This window comes from Coccidioides posadasii, chromosome 3 (assembly GCF_018416015.2).
Source record: "Coccidioides posadasii str. Silveira chromosome 3, complete sequence".
Lineage (NCBI taxonomy): Eukaryota > Fungi > Ascomycota > Eurotiomycetes > Onygenales > Onygenaceae > Coccidioides > Coccidioides posadasii.
Window position 1 is genome coordinate 3,880,896 of NC_089409.1, and position 23,055 is coordinate 3,903,950.

Below are 23,055 nucleotides of genomic sequence, written 5' to 3' on the forward strand. Positions count from 1 at the left end.
GTCAGTGTACTCCGCCGGAGCCCCGGATAACTAGGGAGGCCAATAGGCTCCATAAACGCAATTCTTTTGTAGAGCCCATTGATGGAAGCTCTGTGTATTCATCTCTACAACTCCAAAGCCTGAACCACATGGGGGTGAATGAGGATCGTTTTCATTCAAATGCACTTTTACAAATGAGCCTTGACTTGAGACACTTTGATATCTTTCTCCTCGTTTTCTCGTACTGCTGATACGACGGAGCTCCCACCCCCTCTCTGTTTCCTGAGGAGCTTTCCTGACTCTGACCTTGTCATCAACGCCTCTGCTAGTGTGTGCTCTTTACGACCACAGCCATGCTTGTGTGGAATCCAGACAATATCAAAGATGTCGCTGAATCAGTGGGGATAAACGCACTGAATGAAGAAGTCGTCGACCATCTCGCGAGAGACGTCGAGTATCGCGTCTCTCAGGTACTGGAAGAATCGCATAAGTTTATGAGGCACGGAAAACGCACACTGCTCACGACCCAGGACGTCTCAAATGCATTGAGAGTACTTGATGTTGAGCCTCTGTATGGCTACGAGTCTACTCGTCCGTTGAAGTTTGGGGAAGCTACGATTGGACCCGGACAACCGCTGTTTTACGTCGAAGATGATGAGGTGGATTTCGAGAAGTTGATCAATGCGCCGCTGCCTAGAGTGCCGAGAGAGATAACTTTCACTGGTACTGCCACTTGCCTAGCTATTTTGTTTATGGTGATTCATTTTTACTGATGGACCTCTGTGTCGTCTCTAGCTCACTGGTTGGCTGTGGAAGGAGTCCAGCCAACGATCCCCCAAAACCCAACCTCCGCCGATTCACGCAATTTAGAATTAATTTCGAAAGGGCCAAATGCGAACGCTAATCTGGCTGCGATGAGCGGGAACGAGAACGTCACAGTGAAACCTCTAGTGAAGCATATTCTCTCTAAGGAGCTGCAGCTTTACTTTGAGAGAGTTTGCAGCGCTTTTTTGGATGAGTCGAACGAGGAGTATCGCCTGTCTGCCTTTGCTAGCCTGAAGGAGGACCCCGGCTTGCACCAGCTCGTACCGTATTTCGTCCAGTTCATATCAGAGAAGGTCACCCATAGTTTGAAGGATCTTTTCGTGTTAACGCAGGTCATGCATATGACCGAAGCGTTGATTCAGAATAAAACGCTATATGTTGACCCATATGTAAGTACAGAGCATACATGTTACTCCTCATGCGATAGATATCTAATGTCCTTTCCAGGTTGCCTCCCTGATTCCGCCGGTATTGACCTGCGTTATTGGGCGCCAACTTGAAGGTGGATCGGACCCCCTGGATCACTTTACGCTTCGCGATTTAGCTGGGTCTCTCATCGGAATGATCAGCAAGAAGTATTCGCATTCGTCACATAGGCTTAAGCCCCGACTGGCGAGAACATTCTTGAAGAACTTCATGGATCCCAGCAAGCCCTTTGGAACGCATTATGGTGCAATAATCGGTTTACATTCGATCGGAGGACCCGATGTTATTCGCGAGCTAATCATTCCCAATCTTCCAACATATGAAGTTGTTCTCAAGGATGTCGCTGGAGATGAAGGGCTGCGGAAGTCGGAAGCCGAAAAGGTTATAGGAGTTATCCTTGCAGCTCTTTCCACGATTCAGGATGAGAAAGCACCTCTTACGAACGGAGTTGCAAATGGGGCGATGGAGACGCTAAGCAAACAGTTGACTAAAAAGATCGGAGGAATACTAGCTTCACGAATAATCGATTCTGGCAACGTACGGCTTGCTCAGGCTATTCTTGGGAAGTTTTGAGAAATCCGCCTTGGATACTACGAGGACCTTGGTTTGGCGTTATCAAAAAAACAGGACGGGCGTGTGTAATGGTGTACTGTTTTCGCAAAAAATTGGGTGGCAGGGTGGTTCGATCCGGGTCACGGAGTACAGCGCCGGCGTTAATGGGGCAGGATGGATACCAGCAGTGCCATTTGTGGGTTCATATCTACCTTTAACATATTCACTACTTGCCTCAGGCTTTTTACTGGAGGCCTATTTGTTATAACGGATATTTATGTATTTCTTGATAGAGAATAATTAGCAACGTATGTATCCGCTTCTTGTCAAACTTATAGGAACACCAGCCCGAGGACAAAAAAGGACGGCAGAGAGGCACTCTCGCCTCAGAATTCCAGCCCGCCAGCTTAATATGCACTGTGTGCGCCTGCAGGCCTTCGACCCTGCAGTTCGATGGGCTTGTGAAATATTTCATACCGGTACGATGCCGTTATGTGACAATCACATCCCGCCGGGGTTCGGCGAATTAGATGATCCACTAGCGATTTTGCCGGAGAATTACATAATGCCCCGGTATAGTTTGTACAAGCCGTGTCACAGTTACAGCAGTTACACACAAGAACGATACGGTGCTAGCCAGGATCGATAATTATTTCATGTCCAACTGTCGCATGCGCAATTTTTTTTTTTTTTTTCATCACACAGTAAGCTCACAGAAGACACCCCTCTTCTTCCCTCTTCCTTTGGCTTTGCCTCCCCTGTGAATTGTCGGGCAGCAACTTGTGTATTTTCCCGTGAGATTTTTGCCGTTGGCACAAAGACGAAATTGAATCTGTGCTGCTTCGTCATTGTTCGTCCAAGGCCCCGAGTCCGCTGAGGTGAACTCGAACTGTTTAACAACGACGACCAGAGCTTGTGAGTCCCCTTTGTAGTGATCAGTTGGCCGGTACGTGTCTGATCGGGGCAACTAATGGTGATGACAGCCTTTCAGTTTCCGTGTAACTACCTTCATCTGTGAGCTATCACCCCGCCATCACTTGAGGCAAACTTCATCCAACTTGGACCCCTCCGCCGTTGCAGTCGAATTTTATTCCAACGAGGATTTACATTCATTGGACTTGGCATTGGAGAATTCAGTATAAATGATATAACGGCGTGGTTGTCTTGCCGTACGTGACTCTGAAGAGAACCCGTGTTTTCTCTCCATGAGCCGGAAGGACCTCCTACGATTTCTATCGAAGCCTGCAAAGTAAGAAAGGATTCTCCAGCTCAATTCTTCCCGAGCTTTTCGATCATTATGAGATCTCTACCTTCAACGCTTTATTGCACACGCTAACTCGCCTTGCTTTTATCAATCTAGACCCAGATAACACCAGCTCCACGCGTGTAGACCCTCCGCATCTTCCGTTTTCTTGTTTACCTGAAATTTTTTCATACCAGACGCAGATATCCTCGTCTGTTAGACCCGATACTTTCACCAGTATCGGTATCTGTCAGTTCGAGGGTACCCCGAGACTGGCCACAATTCCCGGTTTAAGGGCATTCTTCCTCCCCCTCTCCGCCAGACCTCCCTAGCACCCTTTTGGAGGTTCACATTACATATTCACTGTTTTGCTGTCTTTTCAGCACAATCTTATCGGACTTTGGGCCGTCTCTTCTCAGACGAACACCGCACCGTTCGTCTGGGTGGAAGATAGTGCTTCATAGCATCGCTCACCTGAACACCCCTGTATCCTGAAGCCCTCTACGGCTTTTTGCTTTTTTGTTTGTACTCTGGATCATTTAGTCACATTTACGATCCATCTTCGGATATGGTCAGCGTTCAAATCCCAAACAATTACTCCACTTCGCCATCCTCATTCGTGGGGACGCCGTCGTTGACGATTAATCATGGCGCGACCATAGATCTTGATTCGAGCAACGCCTTTGAGGGTGAGTACCGAGCTTGCTAACCTTTCAATGTTCCTTTTTGGCTAATAATGATCTGACAGGCCCCGAAAAGCTTCTCGAAGTATGGTTCAGCCCGTCTGCCCACGATCTCGCTGGGACAGCCGTTCCCACCGGACTTAAAGCTGTCTCGCCGGAGATCTGGAAGGGCATGCTTGATTTGGTCAACTGTCAAGTTCTGTCAATCGTCGAATCCGATGATGTCGATGCCTACCTATTGTCCGAATCAAGCATGTTTGTCTTCCCTCACAAACTGATTCTCAAAACGTGTGGCACAACAACACTTCTACTGGGCCTGCCTCGAATCTTGGAAATCGCAGCCTTGCATGCAGGCTTTCCGAAAAACAGCCCGCCTTGCTATGGCGGCATCTCAAGCGCTGCAGCCCCGTATCGGGTATTTTACAGTCGCAAAAATTTCCTATTCCCGGACCGCCAGCGTGGTCCTCACCGCAGCTGGCGCGATGAGGTCAAAACGTTGGATAAGCTCTTCTTAGGAGGAAGTGCCTATATGATCGGTAAAATGAATGGTGAACACTGGTATCTTTACCTGACTGAACCGTTTACGTCGTTAACGCCACCTACGACGCCGAATCACGAGACTTCCATCAAGTCATTGACTTTACCCGAGGCAATGAATGGCATGCAGCCAGAGAACAGGCGATGCGATGAAAGTGACGAGACTCTTGAGATATTGATGACTGATCTGGACGAGAAGAATGCAAAGCAATTCTATCTCGACCATGCGAGTGCGGTCGCAGAAGATCGTCATCGATCTCTCCACCAGAACAACGATCATCATTTGGATGTATTCAGCAACAATTCTTCTGACAATAGTGATATCGAGTCGGATGCTGGACAATCGCTGCCACCCGAGTTAACAAGCGAAGGTCATGCTTTAGGTACCGTGGTTTCTGACTCCTGCGGGCTCTCAGATGTCTATCCTGTGAACAAGTACCCGGATGCCCGTGTCGATGCCTACCTATTCACTCCATGTGGGTTTTCTGCCAACGGGGTTGTTCCGTCCCCTGACAATAAGTCTGGCACCCATTATTTTACGGTCCATGTGACTCCTGAGCCTCATTGCTCATACGCATCGTTTGAAACCAACGTTCCGCATGCTCAGTCTGGCCGTGAAACTGCCGATATTGTCAAACACGTCGTGGAGATCTTCAAGCCTGGACGCTTCAGTGTTACTTTGTTCGAAGCAAAGCCTCCCCATGCTGATGCACCCAGCATCTATGATTCTAAGGCCTTGCAACGCCATGCCGTTTTACGCAACGCAAAGATGGAGCATATCCCCGGATATCGACGTGTTGACCGTATTGTCCACGACCTGGACGGATATGACCTCGTGTTCCGCTACTACGAACGTAATGATTGGAGAGGAGGAGCCCCAAGAATTGGTGAAACTGGATTCTAAATTGATATTTGTTGCTATCAAGAATGACACATGCACTTTCACTGCGTTTATGATCTGATTTCGGTATTTACTTTCTCTATTTCGGGATTAATGAACATTGGTCAACCCGCCGCTGCGTTTGATGGCTCTCTGGGCATTTTGAGCTTATCAACCCAATCCCTTAGCGGTGAAGTCACTCTGTCTCTGATTTTCACATGTTTGTTTTTATCTTCTTTTTTGGTGATCCACCATCTAGTTGAAAACTGCCGCTCCTTTTTCAAATGGAAGTTAAATTTCTAGCTTTTCAAATGCTGGTAGATCTCTAAGCTTAACCTTATTGATTGGGTTTAGGATGATGGGATGTGCTGTGGAACTTCCAGCTCCATTCTATCACACTATAGATTTGAGTGGCAGGCAGATTATGGTAGATTCTATGTAGGTATACAGAGTAGTATGGACTTCTTTGCTCATCTCTCCAAAAGTATTTCCTTGGTTTCTAGTTCAAGGGTGACTCTGTTGTTGGTTGCAAGCATGATTCAATGTGTGAATTCTCCGGATAGTGGAGGCAGACACTTCAAGTTCTGGATCGATCTGGGAGAATAAGCGATTGCGTAGAGCAAGAGTTATTTCACCAAGTGAATACGTCTTTTATACACTTCAAAATTGTCAAATAGTCCATGACATCAAAAGAGCCAGAACCAAATAGACCTTCAGCTTAACTCGCGAATATTAGTATTTTGGAAAAGGAACCACTCCTTCCCTCAAACCATTAATTCTAAATATCAATTCCTATTTTCCATAATGGCCTATGAGGTGAGCGATAATCAGCCAATGCATCGGACCAGCTGGGATGATGACATAGCTATCTTACACTACTCCGTACAAGTGGAGGAATTTACGGTGTACTTTGGGAGGCAAAAGGGCTTGCTAGAAAGCCACAGAAATTTGACTATTTATTCAGCTATTTGCTACTCCGTACGGAGTACTCCGTACAACCATCAATATAATTATTTAAGCTTGATTTGAAAGAACATTATATAACCTGGCAGCTTTCCACTGACTCAATCAGTGATCTTGAATTAATGAAGCAGCTAAAGCAAGTTTATTTACACTCATGATTCCTGAATATATTTCTGTATGAGGATTGCGGTTAAGAGATTTTAATTGGTGTTTGACATAGGAATAAGTTGGTCAAGTTCACCGCGAGCAATGTTAGATAAACTAACTAACTAGTTACTTCGTACTCCGTACAGAGTACAGAGCAGGTAGTTAACTAATGTAATCCACCCCCGAGCGAGACACTGAAATATACATACAAATCTCAACTTTTTGCTCTCTTATATCTTAACAAGTCTATGTCTGATCATTATAAAATGAAGAAGATACTATACAGATATAATAAACTTTGTGAATTATAAGAATTATCTAAATATAATAATTATTTCTTAAGTTATAGTATTTTATTATCTTTTTACTAGCATGTATCAAAGTATCTTCACAAATAATAGAGTTAAATAAATAAAATTGATAAGACTGTTTATTAAGTGTCTATATACTCTACATATAAATTCTAAAGTCTATATTCAACAATGTTGTTGAGATATAAGAGAGCAAAAAGTTGAGATTTGTATGTGTATTTTGGAGATCCGCTTGGTGGTGGATTATGTTAGTTAGGTTAATGTCTTCCACAGTGAACTCGGACACACGGTGAACTCAGACACTTTTGCATGTGATATAAAGCCTTCTTAAGATGGCTTGCTTGGCTTCACCAAACAGGCTACTAGTCCCAGGCACCATGTAGAGGTGCAAGCCATGCTGTGAAATGAATATATGATGATGAAGACTGAGAGATTTGATTGGTGCGGAAAAATCAGACTATGTCACGTGCAAAAGTGTCCGAGTTCACCGTGAAAGGCGTTGTTACGCATATATTACATAATCAACCCCGTAATGAACGGGAAGCAGGACAATCAGCGCCAGCAAACAGAGCATTGAGAGGAGGATGAATCTCTCTCAGATTGACTACTTCTTTATGCATGACTGGATCAGGATGATCTTATGGTTGCTTGCCTTTGGATTTATTGCTATAAACTGTCGATCCCTTCAGGATAACAGCTTGTAGACTTATCCAGATCTTTTTTCAGTTCACAGCTTCAACCATGTCCCTCTCTCCGCCTCCCACTACTCTCAGCCTACCCGCTTCCAACTCCAAAAAGAGGCCTTCTCTCTCATCAGCAGTCTCGTCGTCTTCATCCCAGCCCTCCAAAAGGCCGCGTCTCCATCCACTCCGCCAAACCTCCTTTCCCACATCCGCAGATACAGATCCCCGCGTCTATGCTGGAGCCACAAGCGCCAGGTCAGAAATTGATGGCGCAAGTGTCACAGGCAGTTTTACCGGCTCTTTAACTGGGAGCGTGGATGGTGTCGGCGCTGGCCGGGGAAGAAGGAAAAAAGGCAAAAAGGACCGTGATGATGCATCTGGAAGCGTGCGCGCTGGTACCGTGGACGGGAAAGGAGCTGGGTCTGCAAAGGGAGGCGTTGGTGACGAGGAGGGAGAAGAAGAAGATGATGATGATTTGGGTGACACCGAACTAATGGAGCGCGATGATGTTGCCGTCGACGCTGAGGCGGAGAAGAAGAATCTTGCGTAAGTATATGCGCCTTACACCGTGTCAACTCTATGACTGACCGCTTTGGGCGCGTACCAGCATCCTAATCGATGCCTTCAACCCTGAGCAGTCAGAGCGATACGATTTATTTAAGCGTGCGAAGTTAAACAAGCCTACTTTACGAAAAATTGTCAATCAAACCCTGTCGCAATCCGTCCCCCCAAATGTTATCACCACCATTAGCGGGTATACCAAGATATTTATAGGGGAGATGGTAGAAAAGGCAAGGACTGTCCAGCAACAATGGGCTGATACGACTGATGCAGCCGCCCTTGAAGCGTACGAAGCAGAGGAGGAAGAACTTACTATTCAGGAAGAATCACAAGCTGCAGAACAGGTTTCAGATCCTTCAGGACAGGAGAAACCTAAGCCAACAACCTCGCTGCCTTCGCCTTCAATCGTAAAGGTCGAAGGACCAAAAGAACCGGTGATAAAAAAGGAAGAATCACAAAGCTTTGATGGGATTTCAGTCAGCGCTCCGCCAAATTCCACACAAACAACCCTCCAAAGTACCATGTCATTCAATATGTCACCTGCAACGACAGCTACTACTGTTACAACAGCGCCAGGGGAAACACGTCACGCCAGTCGCCGAAGACCTTTTAAACTACCTCCTAACCCACATCGTGGCCCTCTCCTCCCATCTCACTTGCGAGAAGCGTTCCGACGGTATCGGCGTGATGGCGAGGGAGGTGGGGTTGGCTTCACAGGTTTGAGCATGAACGGACTTTCTGTTCGTGGTGCATTTACTTGGAGTGTCAGAAGCGGCAGTGGTGGTAGGCGGCTGTTTAGGTGATGTAAAGTTTGTTGGCCAATAAATGGTGGGAAGTCCCAAAGCTGAATTCTTTCGTTAGTTTATGGGTAAATGAATTGTCGTGAGATACTCGGGCCACTGGCGTTTAGAAAGTATGGTGCATTTCATGGGGTATGAATCTTGATTATAGCGAGGCAGCAAGGCGGTACCGGTAAAGGATTACTCACAGTTTAACATGGGAATTATCAGAATTCGCAATAATAATAAGCGATGAACGCAGACTTGCTTCAATGATCTAAGAACCCGTCTTCCCTGAACTTTCCAGCATAATCAGGAATCTAGTTGTAAAGACAGCAAAGCCCGCAAAGCCAAAATCTCCAGGGAGTTAACATATAGGTAGAAGGACAAGTCTCGGCTAATGAGGGATGACAATAAGAAATAGTAGTACAAAAAAAGCAGCAGAAACATTCCCCATCCAAACCTGGTACATATATACACTCTTTCGCCGAAAATTCGATGCAAGAAGCCAGTAAATATAAAATAACACCAAGTGAAAAGCTCTTATCTTTCTGCTTCACTGTATGTTCTGCTTCTTCCTCATATATTCTTCTCGCAGGCTCTGATTTCTCAATTCTCGCTCCATTTCAAGTTGCTCCCTTCGTCGCTTCTCGTATGCCGCAGCATTCTCAAGTTCCTGTTTAGAGAGCCGTGGCGGTGCCTTTGGCGTTCCGTCGGGGTTTTTCTCTGTCTTGTCGCCTGCCATTTCGTCCATCTTTTCCTGCACCTGTTTCTGCACGTCACGGAACCCCTGCTTCACGTTATCGAGAGTACGATCGATAACGCTGACCTTCTGGGGCGAGTAAACCTGCTGTTCAGGGTTCTGTTGTGCCTCGGGCACCACCCGTGCCGTGGTTGGGATAACGCGAATTCGACCAGACGACCCACTAGCCCCAGGTTCGTTGGGACCTACGGGTTTAGCTTTCGACGGAAGAGGCTCAACGCCAGCGAGTTTACGAAAACCAGGAGAAGTCACCAGATAGGCTTGAATAAGAGCGAGCAAACTGGTGCTGGCGAAGTAGAGCTGTAGGACAGCGGGCCAGAAACTCATAGCAGTGGTCGAAATGACGGGCAGCCCGTATAACATAAATTTTCCAAGCGGAGAATTGGCAAAGTCCATGCCTGTCTCGCCGCCGCGCTACAATGGGAGGTCAGGGCTTGCTCATTCATTATAGATCCAATGGGCGGTTTAAGTGGACATACCTTGATAGCAAAGTACATTGAACCCCCGGTAACCAAAGGGAGGATAAAAAAAGGATCGGAGAGCGTTATATCGTTAAGCCACAGGAATTGCTCGGACAGCAGTCCTGGTACTGGCAACGAGGACATTCCTCGCAGAACTCTAAAAAATCCAAAACCCAGAGGGATTTGTAACATTGGAACAAAGGTTTTCCACATCTTCACGCCATGCTGTTCACGTATCATAGCCATTTCCTGTTTTAGTTTCAAACCTTCGAGATTATTTCCTTCCCGCACAGCTTTCAACATGCGTTCCTGAAGGGGTTTGGTGATAGGTTGCATCCGTCGGAGCTTTGCAGACATGTCGGAGGCGTTGAGATTGAATTTAAAAAGCGCAACGCGGATAAATACAGCTGCAGCAATCGTACTTCCCCACCACGGTAACCCAGCATAGATATGTATGGACTCAAGTAACGTTTCGATCAATGACGATGGCCCAAAGCCATAGTCTAACCCAAGTTCTTTGAGATATCCTAGTTTCGCTGGGACCTGGGAAAGATCTAGCGCGGGATTACTGCCGTCCGATAAAGCCTCAATTGTCTGAACACCGTTATCTACAGGTGTCTCTGGGGTTGCACTGGTCACGGTCGCGGCGGAGGAAGAGGAAGAGATGAAGCGAGGAGAAGAGATCAAAGACGGGTAACCAGACGGTTGGCTCCGTCCACGGAAGGCAGAGTTGTTTCGTGCAGCCCGCCGCCATTGTGACTGGGAATTCCGGGCCGCTATGAAAGAAGAGAACTAATAACTGAGGGTCAGCAGTGACGCCCACTAGGATTTAACAAGCGTTAAAGGGCCAGAGACTGTACCTGTCTCTGAGAGTGTAGTGGTCTATGGAGGGTTGACCTTATTACCGCACCGGCAGCGGCACCGGAGCGCCGAGCGCCTGCGCTGACAAGCATTGTGTAGAGATCAAGCGGCGTACCGGGTTGCTTTACTGAATGCTCAGCTTTAGACGTACAATTTCCTTTGCGGCAAGGAAACTTAAAAAAAGAAAACGCGATAGTTACTTTTGCCAAGAAATCGTCAGAACGTTAGCCGATTCCGCTCCAGACCGCAATGCCAACCATTATCGCAGGCTACATAATACTGCGTACACGAATGGAATGCTTCGACGTTTGGTTAATTCCATGTATTCCCATTCTTCTCCCTGGTTTATGCAAAAGACTTCCATGTAGCTTTGGGGAAAGAAATTTAAGACCAATGAGGGATGGGACATGATGTAAATGTCCAACGCCATTCGCCGCCCTGATTTATGCTAAAACAGATACCAGTGAGCTAGATGGAAGTATGTATGTATGTACACTGAGGAAATCCATGTAGTTCTGAGCTTCAAATTCAGGTGTCGCGCCGTCTCACGTCGGAGACTTGCCAGGACTTCCATCAATGCGGATTCATTCGAGCGATGCCATATCTTGTAAACTGAATACACTCCGGGATCGCCTTTGGCGAGAAGATTCCGGAGATTCGATCCCAGCGCCCGCGGGCCTTGACCTTCTGTGCGTGGGAAAGACCTGACAACGACAGAAGAACCAATGTCAACCAGGGTTTCATAACAAAATGGGATCGTAGCTGTCTGGTAGGGGAATGGCTCACCTTGGTATTGGACCAGCCGAGTCGGAATGCAGCTTCGTGTGCAAATAGCTCCCCGAATCCCAACATCAAGCCGTTAATAAAGGGAAGAAGCAGGTTGATTGCTGCACTCCGTAAAAAGCGCCATATCGTTGGTGGTTGGTAGACAACCACGGAGTTGGAGGAAGGCTCGGGTGACGGAGAAAGTCCGTTATTCGCCGCGTAGGTCTCGGAATCTGATGGGAGTGTCAAGGCAGATTCAAAGAGCTCTATCCTCGATTGCAAATTCCCTTCTGAACTCATTGTGGACGACGCAGGTTCTGATGAGGGGGAAAGGGAGGGGGCGATTGACCGCCCGAGGAGGCCGGTTAAAGAACAGAAAACGAGGACGGGGAGAAGAACACAGGTTCTCGCAATGTCGCCTAGCGATGGTCAGATCGTCCTGCTACCTTTGTGCCCGTCAACGGCTGCTCTTCTTCCCGTCGCTTGATCTGGTCACTGCTCAACGGCCGACTAGGCCAAGCAGACTCCTGTTATGTAAGCATGATGTCGATTACATAATCAGACACGACGCCTGACTTGGTTATTAGTCAACTAACTAATTAATCAATCTGAGAGTGACGTCGTTTGCTGATTACATAACTGCAGCTGCTCGTCGCCTGGTGAAGGCTGACTATCCCTCAATCGCATCAGAGAGCTGTCATTCCCTGATCGTCTGCGAAGGTGAGACGGGAAAGAGACCCCGATACTGAGAGCTGAGATAGGCGCGCAGTAGCAGAGATTATCTACGCTCTTTTCGGTTCTGGTTCTAACTACCCACGCCCTTCTCAAGCCTAGCTGCCCCTCCTTGGTACTCAGCAGCAGCGATCATGGCTCCTTCGTTAGCGGAGCAAGACACTTTAATCTCACATTTTTGTGCTATTACTGGTGTTACTCCTACAGAAGTGAGGATTCCGTGTCTTTGTGCTCAAGTTTTAAGCTTACCTATCCCTCCTTGGGCAACAGGCTAGAGAGTATCTTGACAATGCCCACTGGAATCTCGACCGCTCCATTGCGGAATTTTACCCTGAGGAGCAAGAGTTCGAGTCAGCCGATGACGAAGACTTGGCCCCAGAACAAGCGGCGGGTCGCTCAGCTGGCCGGACCTTAGCGGAGGCTGCCCCAGTGGCGCAGCCCAGGAACACCGGTGCAGGCAGGCCACAGAGAAAGAAGTTCGCAACCCTCCACGATCTGGGCTCAGGGGAAGCGGATGAACAAGAAGATGATGAGGACGATAAACCAAATCTGTTCACTGGTGGGGAGAAGTCAGGCTTAGCTGTTCAAAACCCTGATGACCTCAAGAAAAAGATCATAGAGAAAGCAAAGAAGTGAGTATCCTTCCATGTCCGTGATCCTCACGATGACCCTGACATTATTGATATTTAGAGCCTTACCACGAGACGATGAATCGCAACCGAGGAGATCTCATTTCACTGGTACGGCTCGAACACTTGGTGGCGAGGATGCTCCAAGCAGAGTTGTCGAAAATCCCAACGCGAACAGATCTCAGCCGCTTGAGCGCGTGCGTAGGACGCTACACTTTTGGAATGACGGATTTTCGGTGGATGATGGTGATTTGTTCCGCTCTGACGATCCAAGGAATTCACACATTCTGGAAAGCATTCGACGAGGCCAAGCTCCACTGGCTATAATGAATGTTCAGCCGGGACAGCATGTTGATGTGGAAGTTAATCAGCACGATTCCAACTATGTCAAACCGAAACCTAAGTATAAACCATTCTCTGGGCCAGGCCAGCGCTTGGGAAGTCCCACTCCAGGCCCAGGTTCTCGGACAGCAGCGCCAGCTCTGACGACCACCGCAACATCCACAGCTACGGAATCAGGGCCGCAACATCCCAAAATTGACGAGTCCCAGCCTACAGTGACGCTCCAAATTCGACTTGGAGATGGCACAAGGTTGACCAGCCGCTTCAATACCACGCACACAATCGGTGACGTGTATGATTTCGTCACCGCTGCAAGTCCCGTCAGCCAGACAAGGCAGTGGGTACTTATGACCACCTTCCCCAGCACTGAGCTCAAGGAAAAGTCGGCAGCCCTGGGTGAAATTAAGGAATACCAGCGCGGTGGAGTTGTTGTACAAAAGTGGACATGAAAATCTAGGGAAAACGGCCCATATCTTTGGGCTACGTTCTGGCGATTTGTGCTTCTGGGGATCCTGACCATAGCATTCTAGCTTTAAAAGCTATCTGGCCCCCATTTGTCGAATTGATTGAATTCCATATCGTCGCTTGGGCGAGTTATGGATATTTTAATCATCCCACCATGAGGACCAAAGGTAGTAGCAAATAGAAAATTAATTGCTCAAGTCTACAGTAACTAGTGCCCTTTTTAATCCCTTGTGTAAATTTTACCGCAGAAATCCAGACAACATATTTTTGATTGATAATCGCGATGATGTGATATATAAGCCAGCATCTTGGAGTACCATAAATCCCCAAGCACACCACATTAATGTTCATGTCCACCTTTTGAATGTGCAAACTTTGATTCTTGGAAAACTGGTAAACCTTTCACTTGAAGCAATTGATGCAAGCATGCCGCTGGACGGTGTGAAGAATATTGTGTTGGTATGAAAAGCTTTTGTCATCCCCGCCATTTCTTATCGATAACTGAAACTGTTCCACGCGGGGAGCTCCCTGTTCTCCCTGGAACCCTTACATGGGATCTGTTTTGGCACGCAAAACAAAGACCAGACACAAAAATCAGCCTTTAAGTAAGCATTCGCTGACTCCAGGCTGTTTATTTGTTTTACAGGTCCTCTCCGGGAAAGGCGGCGTCGGCAAATCCTCCGTGACCCTCCAACTCGCTCTTACTCTATGCCTCCAAGGCCGGTCCGTGGGTATTCTGGATGTCGACTTAACTGGCCCTTCTATCCCACGCCTCGTCGGACTAGAAGATGCGAAGATTACACAGGCCCCGGGCGGCTGGTTGCCGGTCACCGTCCATCCCTTCCACACCCCTTCTTCAGACGGGTTAAACGGCAGTCAGAGAGCAAACAAACCGGATGATTCGAACGAATCTTCCTCCTCTACAGTAGAGACTGCCCCTCAGAGCACCAATTTCTGCGGCTCCCTACGCTGCATGTCCCTCGGCTTTCTCCTCCGCGACCGTGGCGACGCCGTAATATGGCGCGGTCCCAAGAAGACCGCTATGATCCGTCAGTTTCTCACGGATGTTTTATGGGGAGAAACGGACTATCTTCTCATCGACACGCCGCCAGGCACGAGCGATGAACATATCGCGCTCGCTGAGCAATTGCTCACCATTCAGCAAACTTACTCTTTGCGTTCTTCACGTGCCACAGCGCCGAAATTAGCGGGCGCCGTTCTGGTGACGACGCCCCAGGCGATATCCACTTCCGACGTGCGGAAGGAGATCAATTTCTGTGTTAAAACGCGCATACCAGTTTTGGGGGTGATTGAAAACATGTCTGGATATACATGTCCGTGTTGTGGCGAAGTGAGCAACGTCTTCTCCCGCGGAGGCGGACAAATTATGGCACAGGAAACGGGCGTAAGATTCTTGGGAGCTGTTCCGATTGATGTTGGATTTGGTGAAATGGTAGAGGGATGGAAGGAGGACTCTACTGGGCAAGACCAGGGAAATAAAGCGACAAAAAAGGCGCAAGACGCCCGTCTGGATTCTTATGACGATTTGCTGGTTGAGAGATACAAAAAGTGCTGGTCTTTTTCGGTCTTTGAAGAATTTGCGAAGAAGCTGATTGGTCTTATAGAGGGCTCAGACCAGCAATAACATGGAGAATTCTAGGTTTAAGGATAGCACAGCTTAGGATCTTGTTTGTATATAAAACCTCACCTTTCCCATGCTCAAGATAGTCGCCCAAGAGAACTTGCCAAAACATCTTTAATACGAACAACGTAAAATTGAAAATTGCCCAAATTTTTCTCTGGTCACTGTGGCCGTATAATTAATATACAAAGTTGCTGAATCAAATTGTCATGAGTGCGGGTGAATCAATCGTGAAATCATTACTTGGCTGTAACTTCATAATTCAAATTGCCTGCTCGGAAAAGAGAGGTGTGTCATACCCACTGTGCAAGTATCGGATCGTCAAAAGAAATGTCGTACATTATATCATGATATGCATCGTTATTACATTAAGCAGCCTCAACATGTAAAACCTGGTGGTGTTCATCTCTTGCCAGCAGATATGTATTCTGTCTCTGCAAAAGCTCTCTCAGATTCCTCTCTGCCGATACACAGGCTTCATTGTCGCTCAAACGATTCTGCTGGCGAACATTCTTGAACCGATTAAGCAGCCCTCGAAGATCAGAAAGAAATGACAGCCTGTGTGCCGCATATTTGAGCATCGGGTTACCACGCTCGGTCTCGCTGGTATGCCTGGATTCCAGCTGAATGGGCAAGTCCATCTCATCGAGCTGTTGATCTGTGCTGCTAGCTTGGGCGTCAAGGTGAACTTCCGAAATGACGGGACGAGACTGGATCGACTGCCGGCCAGCACGATTACCAAAGTCTCCACTTCGTCCAAGAAGCGCCCATGGAAACAACGAAGGCCTCAACTTCGGTTGGCACTCGTGAGCTTGCGACTGAGCCCTTGATTCGCCTGCCGGCGTAGGGTTCCTCCTGGGGATCGCTACTTGGGGATCGCTTTCATTCCAAGGAGGAAAGGGAAATCGATAGTCTAGAGCACCGATATTGGCTTGCATGCTCTCAAAAAAACCGTATCTCGATGAGTATTGTTCCCGCCCGTCAACGGTACTTATATCATCACCAACAACTATTATGTTCTCGTCAGCCAACCGCTCGCTGCTCGAGGTGGCTTCTTCCACCGCAAGAAGCCCGTGGTTCATTGGCCTAGTCGGTGCACGAATCTCTCCCAGTGGCGGTCTATGACTGCCGTACTCGTTGGCAAGGCTGAGTTTGCTGCGTCCACAAATTTCTGCTATGGCTTCAAGAGTATTTCGAATATCTGGCTCTATCGCTCGAAGAATTCCTTCGATACCGAACTCCTGCACTGGTGGCAATTTTGCGGGTGGATGGCGTTCAGAACGAGAGATATGTCGTGACATTGTGCTCCGCGCATCTGTCTCTGCAGAATATGTCTTTACAACAACTGGCTGCGACGGGAAGGATGAGCGACTACCAATAGAAGTGGTCTGACGACGTATGCGCTGGGCCCGCTGTGGCAAGCGATTCAACTGGCGAAACGCGGCGGTCCGCTGGGCGAGTGTAGGTTCATTCAGTGAGTGATCAAACCTTCGGGCATGAGAGCCTGAAGAAAGAGAAAAAGGGTGGTTCATCCACAACTGTGGAGGGTGGGTGGAAGAGATAGAATGTCCACTACTGGAATGGAAATTAAACTGATCTGACCTGGCCTCCATATTTGCAAAGGAAAGTGGCCAGGCAATCATGCATGCATGTACAGGATAATACAAGGGAGGATATTTTCTATGCGCGTTTCAGGAGGGAAGTAGGAGGCTGCAAAACGCGCAGACTCAGCAAATTGCAGGGAAATATTTGAATAAACAACCATGAAGGTAAAACAAAATAAAATCAAGAGTTGTAGCGTGTCACTGTGTAGGACGAACCGATTTCACAGTGAGGGGAGGGTTACGAGGGGGTCAACGTGAGTCTGGTGACTCGCATTGGTCCCAAGATGGAATAAGAGCCAGGATGTATTCAAGATTGCATGGCTTCCGCCCTTGTAACTGGGGCAATATTCGGGATTGGAGTCAACGGGTGACCATCCACGTTTGTCGCGAGGATGCAGAGGATGAGTTGTCAGTCCCGCACGCTGTCGCTTGTCCAAGGACGGCCGAGGATGGGATGGAGTGGTGAGTTAAAGCGATTGGCGATGCTGAGTCAGCTAGCTAGCTTAACTAAAATCCACCACCGAGCGAAACACCAAAATATACATACAAATCTCAACTTTTTGGTCTCTTATATCTTAACAAGTTAATGTCTGATCGTTATAAAATGAAGAAGATACTATACAGATATAATAAACTTTGTACATTATAAGAATTATCTAAATATAATAATTATTTCTTAAGATATCCCATCGTCCGTCCGCCAGGCAAAATTAGTGTAGAAATTAGTGTGTACAGTAGTGTATTTAATACTGGAAATCTATTGGAAACTGGTGTATTTGGCAGTATTTGGCAGTAATCTGTAATTTATTCCCTCTAAGCCTATTTTGGTTATATTACAATTCCATAGAATGGAACTCTTCCCAGCAATGCCCCTTGAGGCAGAGAGTTATATACAAGCTGAGCAACCACACAGTGATCTAGAGACCTGCCCTTTCTTCATTTGACCCTGTTGCTTTTTATACTGACACCAGGCACAAACTGCCATAGCTGACAATGTAGTTTGTGAATGAATAAGATCTGTATTTGATTGTTGTGGTGGTAGGGGGTCAGCAGATTTGAAGGTGAAAATGTGTTGTTGAAAATCAACACAAACAGAGCCTCGTCTGATTTTGATGTGTCAGATTCGATCTAAACCAAATCTAGCTAGTTAGTCAGTAACTAAGTTATGTCTTATGTCATCGGCGCTTGCCAGCGACGCTCGAACGGTAGCCAGAGCGGCGATGCGGGCGTCGAGCGAGTGCTTGGTGCGAGCAGCAGCTGCTATGATCTTAATGGGATGGAAGAGCTGCATATCGAAGGATGAGCAGGTTTTATGTATGTCGCAAGTCCTCCCGGCCCTTTTTCGGTGCCTCAGGAAACTAAACTCCATGGATTCAATCTCCAGTTCGGCGACTCTTCCGAGTCTGAAGCAGAAGTAAACGATGGCGATGACTACCTCCCGTTCCCTAAGCCCCTCTCTAGGTCGTCTTTTACCACTCCCGATTTTGACCCAGCCAAATTTCTTTCCTCCCTCTCCAATCGCCACCAATCGCTCGCGGATCTCCAGACGGAGCTCCGAGACATGAGCCAATCCCTAAGCAAAGAGTTACTGAACCTGGTCAACGACAACTATCAAGACTTTCTCTCCCTCGGCACCGCTCTCAAAGGTGGAGAGGAGAGAGTTGAAGAAATCAGGGCCGTGCTGTTAGGTTTCCAGCGCGATGTGCAGAGTGTCAAGGAGAAATTTGAAAATAGGACTGCTACCATTAAAGGACTGCTGGACGACAAGAAGCGATTGCGATCTGATATCGCGATAGGATATTATTTATTGGATATTGCGGAGAAAATCGAATTATTGGAACAGAAGCTTATGGTCCATCAGGGAGATGAAGGGAGCAACAAGCGGAGCAAGGATCCAGAGTTGGACGAAGAGTTGATTCAGAGCGAAGACGACGAGAGCGGCGATGACGAGGATCGGGACCAAGATGAGTCGGGCGACACGACTTTGGTATCGTTGCGTCGACTAGAACGGCATATTCAACAGTACCTTAGCTTGAAGACTGTGATCAACCGCGTTGGCGAACAACATCCGTTTGTGGTTAGTCAATCCAACAGAATCGCAACCATAAAGACGGCATTACTTCTAGATCTCAGGACTGCTGTCAAACAAGGGGACACAGTTGGGAGGAAGAGGGAAGACCGCCTGCTGAAGATCCTACACCTCCATGAGCTCTTAGGAGAGGAGACAGAGGCTGTCATGGCATTGTTGAAACTGAGGATTTAGCGTCGATAATACCCATTCCATTTTTGCATGACAAGGCGTTTAAGGGAGTTAGGTTTTAGAAAACACATTCTACTGAAAACGCCACAGAAAACGCCAGAAAGAAAGGTGCCTAGTAATATACATGTTGCTTTACTCATTGCCCTGTAAGGGCGGAAATCGGAGGTGAATCCTCAGATTTATATTCGCCGTTTAAGCTGAAACCAGGGGCATTCGTGGAGCTCAGAACCTAACCTCGGGTTAGTAACGAATGGAGCGGGTGCGGTGCATACCAAAGCGGTAAACTCACCACCTCAGCAATTTCTTTAGATACTTGGTCGGACAAGCCCGCTGCGTCCTTCTTCACCTGGCCGATGAAGGTTCGTAGATTATTCCTGAGTTCTTCGGGTGAAAATCCCAACCGGCCAATCGGCATACGGATAACGCCTGCCCTCTCTCGGTAGATACTCCCGGAACGCATATTCCTTACCGCCTGGCCAACGTTATCCACCACAGTTCCCAATTTTGCGCTGGGCATCAATCCTTTTGGACCGAGGACCCTACCCAGCCCAGCCTTATTCAGATTCTGCAAGCTAGATGAATGGCATATACACGCCTCAAACTCAATGTTACCAGCCTTAACCTGCTCAAACACATCTTCCTCGCCCACAATGTCTGCACCGGCGGCTTTGGCCTCCTTTGCCGCACGCGACCCTGGAGGAGCAATGACGCAAACACGGACGCCAGTATGAACAGCATGTGGAAGGTTCAATTGATTCCGAATCACAGGGCCATCCTTCTTCGTCCGTAGTTTGAGGTGAACTTCGTATTTAACGGATGCTGCTTGTCTACCCGCTTCAAAGGCACGGATGTATCTGTTTTTCGGAGCCGCATCTTCGGTTAGCTTGGGCGTGGAGGAGAGAGAATTTAAAACGGGGCTATACCTCATAGCGTCGCATAATGAAAATTGAAGTGCATCTTTCATATCATATTGTCTGAATGTCCTTCTCTTTTTCTTCGCTTTTGCAGCTGCATCCTTTGCTTTCGTCTTTGCACCAGTTCGCAAATCTCTGGTCTGCTGTTGGACTGGGTACAGGAAGGGAAGAACTGACGACGAATTGGGTCGAGCAGGGGGGAAAATCGAGGATAACGTACTCCTAGCGAAAGAAGTAATGTATTTATGAGTCGTCACCATTGTGCTGGCGTGCAGAACTAACAGCTCTTCCACCTTCTGCACCTGTCAGTCCTTTGCGCGCATTGCAATGGGCTCCAGCTTGTCCTGCCCTGGCACTTTTCCCTGGAAAATTATAATTCCGGGAATCCCGGCTTTAACATTACTAAGCATAACCATCACTTTCCATTAAGAAAGGGAAATAACCTCATACCATCAAGACTTAATTTTTGAAATATCTCCACAACCACCTTTCTATTCAGCTCACACAGTGGCTCAATCTGCTCACCAGAGCTCTAGATATCACCCAATACCAAGAAACTATGGTGAGCGGTCAAACTGCCTCTTGGATGAGCCTCCAGCTCTAAAGCATTCATAACCATGCAACTTAAATACAAGTGGCAGATATTAAAGCTATCAAGAAATTTCAATTAAATATACTAGACAAGAACAGAAACTTATTATAAAATATAATAAAAGCTCTGCTAAATAGTATAGAGCTGTATATAGAGAAGATCAGAAACATATCATCTATACAGAAGCTAGCAGCTGAGATTAATGTAATAAGAAAAGATACAGAATAAGATAAGAGAAGATATAATTTAAATCAAAAATCTACTATCAGCTCTGAATAGCAAGACAATAATATAAATCTATATACAAGTGATTAAGAGCTTCTAGATAACAACATCTATCTTCAGACCATAATTTATAATAGAACAGTATAAAATTCTAGTGAAGCTAAAAAAAATCAAATCTGACAGCAGAATCAAGAAAAGCAACAGCAGAAAAGATCAAGAAGAGAATTAATATAATACTTAAAAAAAATATAAAAGAAGCTTTGAGGAATATTTAGTAGATTACTCTGAACTTGTTAAAAAAGAAGTTGTTCTTTCTAATACTGTTTTCTATAGCTATAGTATTTGAAACATTTATCTGTATACTGAGTCTGTAAATAACTACTCTATATATTAATATCTGTATGTAGACTTCTTTCTCTAACTGCTTTATTTAGTTGATTCTATATTAGATTAGTTTCTTGATTTTCTTCTAATTATTAGTGTAAAGTGTCATATTTTCACTAAAGTGTTTCTTAATGTTAGGTGAACCAGTTGTAGGTCATGTAGTGGAGCGGGGTACGATGGGATGCCTCGTCAAAGTAGGCGAGTTGGTTGATATGGTGAGAGCACAAGAAAGGTGAAAAATCACCACATAGTAAGGGTATGGTCAAGTAGTAAGTGTAGAGATAGATATGTTCTAACAGACACCTAAGCTTGCAAGGAGTAATAGTACTAAAGAGCCCTGTACTAACACAGGCAGCTCTAATGAGAAACAGTAGCACATTTCATGAACAAGAAATCTTCATATTCTCTAACTAATAGCCAAACTGGTAGTAAGGAACGAGTGTATAGAAAAGAGCAATGGTGCGTGAAGATAATAAGCAAGATGCAGGGGCTACAGGTGGTTTATATAGCTCAAGAATAGTAGCTTTGAGGTGGTTTGTGCCTTGGACTGGAACAACCTTTATTCTAATAAGGTACCAGAATCCCCACTACATTTCCTTCTGGCCTTCAATATTGGCATCCCCTGACAACAAGCAACATATAAAATAAAATAAAACCAATTTAGTAAAATAAGAGAATAATAAATAGTAATGAGCAGTCTGGTAAGGAAAAACATAGGAAATAAGAATAAGAAGAGTGATAGCAGCAATCCCTAATAGTGATCACCATGATCCTCTTCTTCCACCAAGTTCTCGGGAGAAGGAGAAGGCCAAACTGACACTGGGTCAATGTTGTTGTGCACACAATGCCAGTAGGATTTATTACCAAAAGCTTTCTTTTCAATTTGGTAAGTCTTGACAATAGCATCCAGAGCAATTCGCATGGCCTTTAGGCACCAGTTATTAATGAAGTCCTGAGCCTTTTTGTCATCAGGGCCAAAGAGAATATCAAGTTTCTCAATTACCATGGGGTTGTCCCACCTAATTTGTCCTACCAGGGCATCTGATATAGCTCCTAAGCCTTGTAATTGAATAGTGGTAGGGAATTGATATGGAACTGATGTGTAATGATTTGAATGGCTGGATGGAGATGAAGGCCCTGGAACTAGATCTCTATGTGCAGCAGAGAGCTGGGACCATGTACCAGCTTCATTGACTTCTAGATGTTCATGGTCCTCTTGGATTGCCACATACCAGGGTAGCATAGTGTGTCAGACCTTTTTGCATGGACCATGGGCTCCATGGGGTAGCAGAGGGCTTGTAATTTGGACATTGCCAGGTTTGCAAATGACATTGGTCCACCTAATACCAAATTTTCTTTCATCATCTTTGGTATACATTGTATCTTTAATGTAGTGAACATAGCCATCAGTGGATAAGCCTCATTCTTTGACTAGCCCCCACCAATCCTCTAGGTGGTTATGCATTCCTGGCAAGATTTCTGTACAGTCACCAGGCTCTTCTGCAGTTAAGGTCAAGGATCCTTGTATCATGTTAATGCCCCTTCCAGTAGTAATAGCATCTGGAACATTGACATCAATATGGTGAAACCCAGTTTTATCCCCTGGCTTAGCATACTTGGCGTAGTATGGATAGGAGATTAATTTCCAAGCATGGTCGGGTCTTGTCAGTACATACTATAGGTAGTACACAGGGTCCTGGCGCATAAGTTGTTGGCCAATACTGTGATACATTGTTCTCAACCATCTGTAATTGTCACGACCTCCCATCATTCACTGATGATGGTAGTACATGTTGTATTCACCATTGACCTGGGTGAGTACTGTGGTGGTGGCGTCTTGTAACTTA

The 23,055-nt window shown here is 46.4% G+C and overlaps 10 protein-coding genes across 10 annotated transcripts; 6 read left to right on the top strand and 4 right to left on the bottom strand.

Annotated features, from left to right (window-relative positions):
- Nucleotides 1-123: 123 nt before the first annotated feature.
- On the top strand, nt 124-2,135 carry D8B26_006190 (uncharacterized protein). Its single transcript, XM_003069809.2, has 3 exons — nt 124-702; nt 775-1,193; nt 1,252-2,135. Exons 1-3 carry the CDS (start codon nt 333-335, stop codon nt 1,801-1,803), a joined length of 1,341 nt encoding a protein of 446 aa, XP_003069855.1. The 5' UTR covers nt 124-332; the 3' UTR covers nt 1,804-2,135.
- A 366-nt stretch (nt 2,136-2,501) lies between these two features.
- Nucleotides 2,502-5,400, top strand: SPE2 (spermidine resistance protein). The gene is made up of 4 exons (XM_003069808.2): nt 2,502-2,697; nt 2,766-3,031; nt 3,143-3,714; nt 3,774-5,400. Exons 3-4 carry the CDS (start codon nt 3,594-3,596, stop codon nt 5,147-5,149), a joined length of 1,497 nt encoding a protein of 498 aa, XP_003069854.1. The 5' UTR covers nt 2,502-2,697; nt 2,766-3,031; nt 3,143-3,593; the 3' UTR covers nt 5,150-5,400.
- Nucleotides 5,401-7,287: 1,887 nt separating this feature from the next.
- D8B26_006192 (uncharacterized protein) lies at nt 7,288-8,833 on the top strand (the record flags this gene model as incomplete). Its single annotated transcript, XM_003069807.2, has 2 exons — nt 7,288-7,775; nt 7,837-8,833. The coding sequence occupies 2 exons, from the start codon at nt 7,288-7,290 to the stop codon at nt 8,591-8,593; spliced, it is 1,245 nt and encodes a 414-aa protein (XP_003069853.1). The 3' UTR covers nt 8,594-8,833.
- Nucleotides 8,834-8,909: 76 nt separating this feature from the next.
- On the bottom strand, nt 8,910-10,772 carry OXA1 (Mitochondrial inner membrane protein oxa1). The gene is made up of 3 exons (XM_003069806.2): nt 10,654-10,772; nt 9,812-10,585; nt 8,910-9,746 (listed from the first exon to the last, which is right to left on the bottom strand). The coding sequence occupies exons 1-3, from the start codon at nt 10,744-10,746 to the stop codon at nt 9,126-9,128; spliced, it is 1,488 nt and encodes a 495-aa protein (XP_003069852.2). The 5' UTR covers nt 10,747-10,772; the 3' UTR covers nt 8,910-9,125.
- A 178-nt stretch (nt 10,773-10,950) lies between these two features.
- D8B26_006194 (uncharacterized protein) lies at nt 10,951-11,912 on the bottom strand. Its single transcript, XM_003069805.2, has 2 exons — nt 11,441-11,912; nt 10,951-11,358 (listed from the first exon to the last, which is right to left on the bottom strand). Exons 1-2 carry the CDS (start codon nt 11,717-11,719, stop codon nt 11,239-11,241), a joined length of 399 nt encoding a protein of 132 aa, XP_003069851.1. The 5' UTR covers nt 11,720-11,912; the 3' UTR covers nt 10,951-11,238.
- A 146-nt stretch (nt 11,913-12,058) lies between these two features.
- D8B26_006195 (uncharacterized protein) lies at nt 12,059-13,784 on the top strand. The gene is made up of 3 exons (XM_003069804.2): nt 12,059-12,360; nt 12,422-12,783; nt 12,842-13,784. Exons 1-3 carry the CDS (start codon nt 12,286-12,288, stop codon nt 13,569-13,571), a joined length of 1,167 nt encoding a protein of 388 aa, XP_003069850.2. The 5' UTR covers nt 12,059-12,285; the 3' UTR covers nt 13,572-13,784.
- Nucleotides 13,785-14,013: 229 nt separating this feature from the next.
- Nucleotides 14,014-15,380, top strand: CFD1 (cytosolic Fe-S cluster assembly factor cfd1; the record flags this gene model as incomplete). The annotated part of the gene is made up of 2 exons (XM_003069803.2): nt 14,014-14,046; nt 14,234-15,380. The coding sequence occupies 2 exons, from the start codon at nt 14,014-14,016 to the stop codon at nt 15,230-15,232; spliced, it is 1,032 nt and encodes a 343-aa protein (XP_003069849.2). The 3' UTR covers nt 15,233-15,380.
- A 171-nt stretch (nt 15,381-15,551) lies between these two features.
- D8B26_006197 (uncharacterized protein) lies at nt 15,552-16,842 on the bottom strand (the record flags this gene model as incomplete). The annotated part of the gene is made up of 1 exon (XM_003069802.2): nt 15,552-16,842. The coding sequence occupies one exon, from the start codon at nt 16,840-16,842 to the stop codon at nt 15,598-15,600; it is 1,245 nt and encodes a 414-aa protein (XP_003069848.1). The 3' UTR covers nt 15,552-15,597.
- A 1,303-nt stretch (nt 16,843-18,145) lies between these two features.
- D8B26_006198 (uncharacterized protein) lies at nt 18,146-19,096 on the top strand (the record flags this gene model as incomplete). The annotated part of the gene is made up of 1 exon (XM_066125108.1): nt 18,146-19,096. One exon carries the CDS (start codon nt 18,146-18,148, stop codon nt 19,094-19,096), a length of 951 nt encoding a protein of 316 aa, XP_065981189.1.
- On the bottom strand, nt 18,218-20,326 carry MRPL1 (mitochondrial 54S ribosomal protein uL1m). The gene is made up of 3 exons (XM_003069800.2): nt 20,017-20,326; nt 19,383-19,947; nt 18,218-19,322 (listed from the first exon to the last, which is right to left on the bottom strand). Exons 1-3 carry the CDS (start codon nt 20,265-20,267, stop codon nt 19,230-19,232), a joined length of 909 nt encoding a protein of 302 aa, XP_003069846.1. The 5' UTR covers nt 20,268-20,326; the 3' UTR covers nt 18,218-19,229.
- Between the last annotated feature and the right edge of the window lie 2,729 nt (nt 20,327-23,055).

Bases quoted from the DNA above. Each gene is read 5' to 3' on its own strand.
- SPE2 (XM_003069808.2), top strand. From the start codon at position 3,594: ATGGTCAGCGTTCAAATCCCAAACAATTACTCCACTTCGCCATCCTCA. The intron at 3,715-3,773 runs GTGAGTACCGAG...ATGATCTGACAG, and splicing joins TTCGAGCAACGCCTTTGAGG to GCCCCGAAAAGCTTCTCGAA.
- OXA1 (XM_003069806.2), bottom strand. From the start codon at position 10,746: ATGCTTGTCAGCGCAGGCGCTCGGCGCTCCGGTGCCGCTGCCGGTGCG. The intron at 10,586-10,653 runs GTACAGTCTCTG...CTCAGTTATTAG, and splicing joins CACTACACTCTCAGAGACAG to TTCTCTTCTTTCATAGCGGC. The intron at 9,747-9,811 runs GTATGTCCACTT...CTCCCATTGTAG, and splicing joins CAATGTACTTTGCTATCAAG to CGCGGCGGCGAGACAGGCAT.
- MRPL1 (XM_003069800.2), bottom strand. From the start codon at position 20,267: ATGGTGACGACTCATAAATACATTACTTCTTTCGCTAGGAGTACGTTA. The intron at 19,948-20,016 runs GTATAGCCCCGT...TCCGAAAAACAG, and splicing joins TCATTATGCGACGCTATGAG to ATACATCCGTGCCTTTGAAG. The intron at 19,323-19,382 runs GTGAGTTTACCG...ACCCGAGGTTAG, and splicing joins CTAAAGAAATTGCTGAGGTG to GTTCTGAGCTCCACGAATGC.
- D8B26_006194 (XM_003069805.2), bottom strand. From the start codon at position 11,719: ATGAGTTCAGAAGGGAATTTGCAATCGAGGATAGAGCTCTTTGAATCT. The intron at 11,359-11,440 runs GTGAGCCATTCC...TGTCGTTGTCAG, and splicing joins TCGGCTGGTCCAATACCAAG to GTCTTTCCCACGCACAGAAG.
- D8B26_006195 (XM_003069804.2), top strand. From the start codon at position 12,286: ATGGCTCCTTCGTTAGCGGAGCAAGACACTTTAATCTCACATTTTTGT. The intron at 12,361-12,421 runs GTGAGGATTCCG...CTTGGGCAACAG, and splicing joins CTGGTGTTACTCCTACAGAA to GCTAGAGAGTATCTTGACAA. The intron at 12,784-12,841 runs GTGAGTATCCTT...ATTGATATTTAG, and splicing joins ATCATAGAGAAAGCAAAGAA to AGCCTTACCACGAGACGATG.
- D8B26_006190 (XM_003069809.2), top strand. From the start codon at position 333: ATGCTTGTGTGGAATCCAGACAATATCAAAGATGTCGCTGAATCAGTG. The intron at 703-774 runs GTACTGCCACTT...TGTCGTCTCTAG, and splicing joins GAGAGAGATAACTTTCACTG to CTCACTGGTTGGCTGTGGAA. The intron at 1,194-1,251 runs GTAAGTACAGAG...TGTCCTTTCCAG, and splicing joins CGCTATATGTTGACCCATAT to GTTGCCTCCCTGATTCCGCC.